At 48.2% G+C, this 2,157-nt stretch overlaps 1 protein-coding gene across 1 annotated transcript; it reads right to left on the reverse strand.

Annotated features, from left to right (window-relative positions):
* Positions 1 to 398: 398 nt before the first annotated feature.
* Positions 399 to 1,925, reverse strand: LOC131293308 (RISC-loading complex subunit tarbp2-like). The gene is made up of 5 exons (XM_058321387.1): positions 1,634 to 1,925; positions 1,455 to 1,536; positions 1,062 to 1,374; positions 725 to 868; positions 399 to 647 (listed from the first exon to the last, which is right to left on the reverse strand). Exons 1-5 carry the CDS (start codon positions 1,923 to 1,925, stop codon positions 399 to 401), a joined length of 1,080 nt encoding a protein of 359 aa, XP_058177370.1.
* Positions 1,926 to 2,157: the final 232 nt, after the last annotated feature.

A 2,157-nucleotide genomic window follows, 5' to 3' on the forward strand; every position in this document is an offset into this window, starting at 1 on the left:
GAAAAATGTGTGCCTTACAAAGGGCATTATATCATCCACACCACGAGAGGTGATTATGCCAGTTATTCTCTTGATGGTCATTTACGCACTTACTTGAACGATACGGGGACGTGCAATGTCTGCGCTGTGTGAGGCAGGGTTTTCGCATACGTTCCAAGAATACCGCGGTACGCGTATGTGAGCGATAAGCCCAAGGTTTCCCCGCTTTTTGTTCTGCTTTCCCCTGCTAGCTAACCATTTTTAGAGCGCCCCCAAATTTTACAACACTGTGTTGCGTCTTGGGCTTGAAACGTTCCCATATCTGTTGAGAAAGAATAAGAAAATAAGGAATAGAACTGTGTTAACACCATCCCGTGGTTACACTAACCAGTAAGATTCGTTTTCCTACCATTGTGTACCTAAAATCGCGGCATAATTTTCAGATACTCCAGTGAGTTGCGTGCGGCATGCATTTGCGCGTCCAAGATAGTTTTGCCCGTACCGTGGCAGACGGCAACCGGCAGGGTGGACAGCTGTAACAGACACTGGTACATGCCACTATGCGTCTTCTCATCGATATCCACGTAAGTTACCTCGAAGCGTTGCTCGTTAGCGATATCGTCCAGCAGGGCTTTGAAATTGATACTCCTATCGTTCAGGTTAATTTGCTGCAGAAGGGAACGAAAACGTAAGCCAAAGCGATAACCGAATGTACGGATCCGGGGCAAAACACTGGGGTGCGCACCTTTAGTTTAGTCAACGCTTCGCCACTGCGAGACTTGAGCGCTTTGTGGAAGTGGGAAACCTTTTGGCTATGGGCGGTCGTGAGGCTCGGTATGCCGGCATCTTTTGGGTCGGCAAAGCGTCCACCAATTCCTGTGGGGCGTAGCTAGAGTACAGAAGAAAACCACACCAGAAATTATAGAAACGGATGTCGCCGTGAACCGGAAGCTTTTAGGGCCGCTGCCTTTGTTTTCCGCCAGTATTCTAGGTACGCCACACCGGGGAGGAAGCGTAATACCGCCAAAAGGAAAACCTTCCTGGGTAGGGCGAAACGCTAGCTAGCCGTGCACCATGCTTACCTCTTCGTTGCCATCGTCGTCGAGCAGCTGCATTGTTTGACTCGGTTCTAGCGGCTGATCCTGCAGGCGCTGCCACATCTTCTGTGCCGCCTGACGTTTGGCGATCTTTTTACTCTTACCCTCACCGACCTCATGGTATTTTAACACGACGCATGCTATCGTGAACTGGCGCTCGTGCGGCAGAACTTCCTCCATTTCCATCTCGTACAATGGCGAGGGCCAGCTGCGTGCAATGCACATCTTCTGGAGCCAAACGATCGGATTGCCCGATGGTTCCTCTTCTCCGCCGGGCGTGTTATGATTGGCAAGGTTCCTTCGAAAGAGTTTAAGATGTTGAACGTAATAATCACGTGGAGAGTTGAACACACTGAACACTATAACAAAATTACATACTCTTGCGTAACAGCCAGCTTATCGATCAGCGCCCGGGCAGCCGCATGTTTAGCCTCCTTTTTAGATTTTCCAGTGCCCATAGCTTTCAACAGGACGGGAGGGATAGCAGAAAACGAAAACAAAGAAAATGCCCATCAATACCAAACCATAGTACGTTTCTGCAACAACTTCTAATGTACCATCCTTGTCCTGATACGAAACACGATAACGGAACGTGGGTTCGTGTACGGCTCCCTCCACCTGGATCAAGTTATACTGCGGTGTGATGCCGCGGTTCAGCAGCTCCTGCAACGCCGTCTTCGGCGTTTTCATATTGTTTGTTGTCAGCTCCATCTTTAAAGCTTCCTCGAGCGGGATCTTTTTACTGCGACCCCTTTTTACTCCGGCTTTTGGTGGTGGCCGGCTTATTGGTGGATCCGTAAGTTGCTGCGGCAAGTGTTGATTATGATCGATAAGTGAATTCATATTCATCATTAATGTCTGCAAGAGGAAAAAAGGGTATTAGACATGGACTGCACTGGAGGAACCGGTCCAGCGTCCGAGGATGGTTTTCTTCTAATGGCTATCATGTTCCGGTTATTTCCATATGCAACTTTATTTATAATAGTGATTTATTCTGTGCGAATTTTAACTCTTCGATTTCCTTCTTCCTCGCCGCAATCTAAGTATCTCGCTATTTATAGATCTAACGGCAGAAGTAATA

This window comes from Anopheles ziemanni, chromosome 2 (assembly GCF_943734765.1).
Source record: "Anopheles ziemanni chromosome 2, idAnoZiCoDA_A2_x.2, whole genome shotgun sequence".
NCBI lineage: Eukaryota > Metazoa > Arthropoda > Insecta > Diptera > Culicidae > Anopheles > Anopheles ziemanni.

What these genes read in the sequence shown, in the direction of transcription:
- LOC131293308 (XM_058321387.1), bottom strand. Translation starts at nt 1,925, where the DNA reads ATGAATATGAATTCACTTATCGATCATAATCAACACTTGCCGCAGCAA. An exon ending in ACGACGATGGCAACGAAGAG is followed by an intron (nt 869 to 1,061) that starts GTAAGCATGGTG and finishes TCTGTACTCTAG; the next exon opens with CTACGCCCCACAGGAATTGG. An exon ending in AAGCGTTGACTAAACTAAAG is followed by an intron (nt 648 to 724) that starts GTGCGCACCCCA and finishes TCCCTTCTGCAG; the next exon opens with CAAATTAACCTGAACGATAG.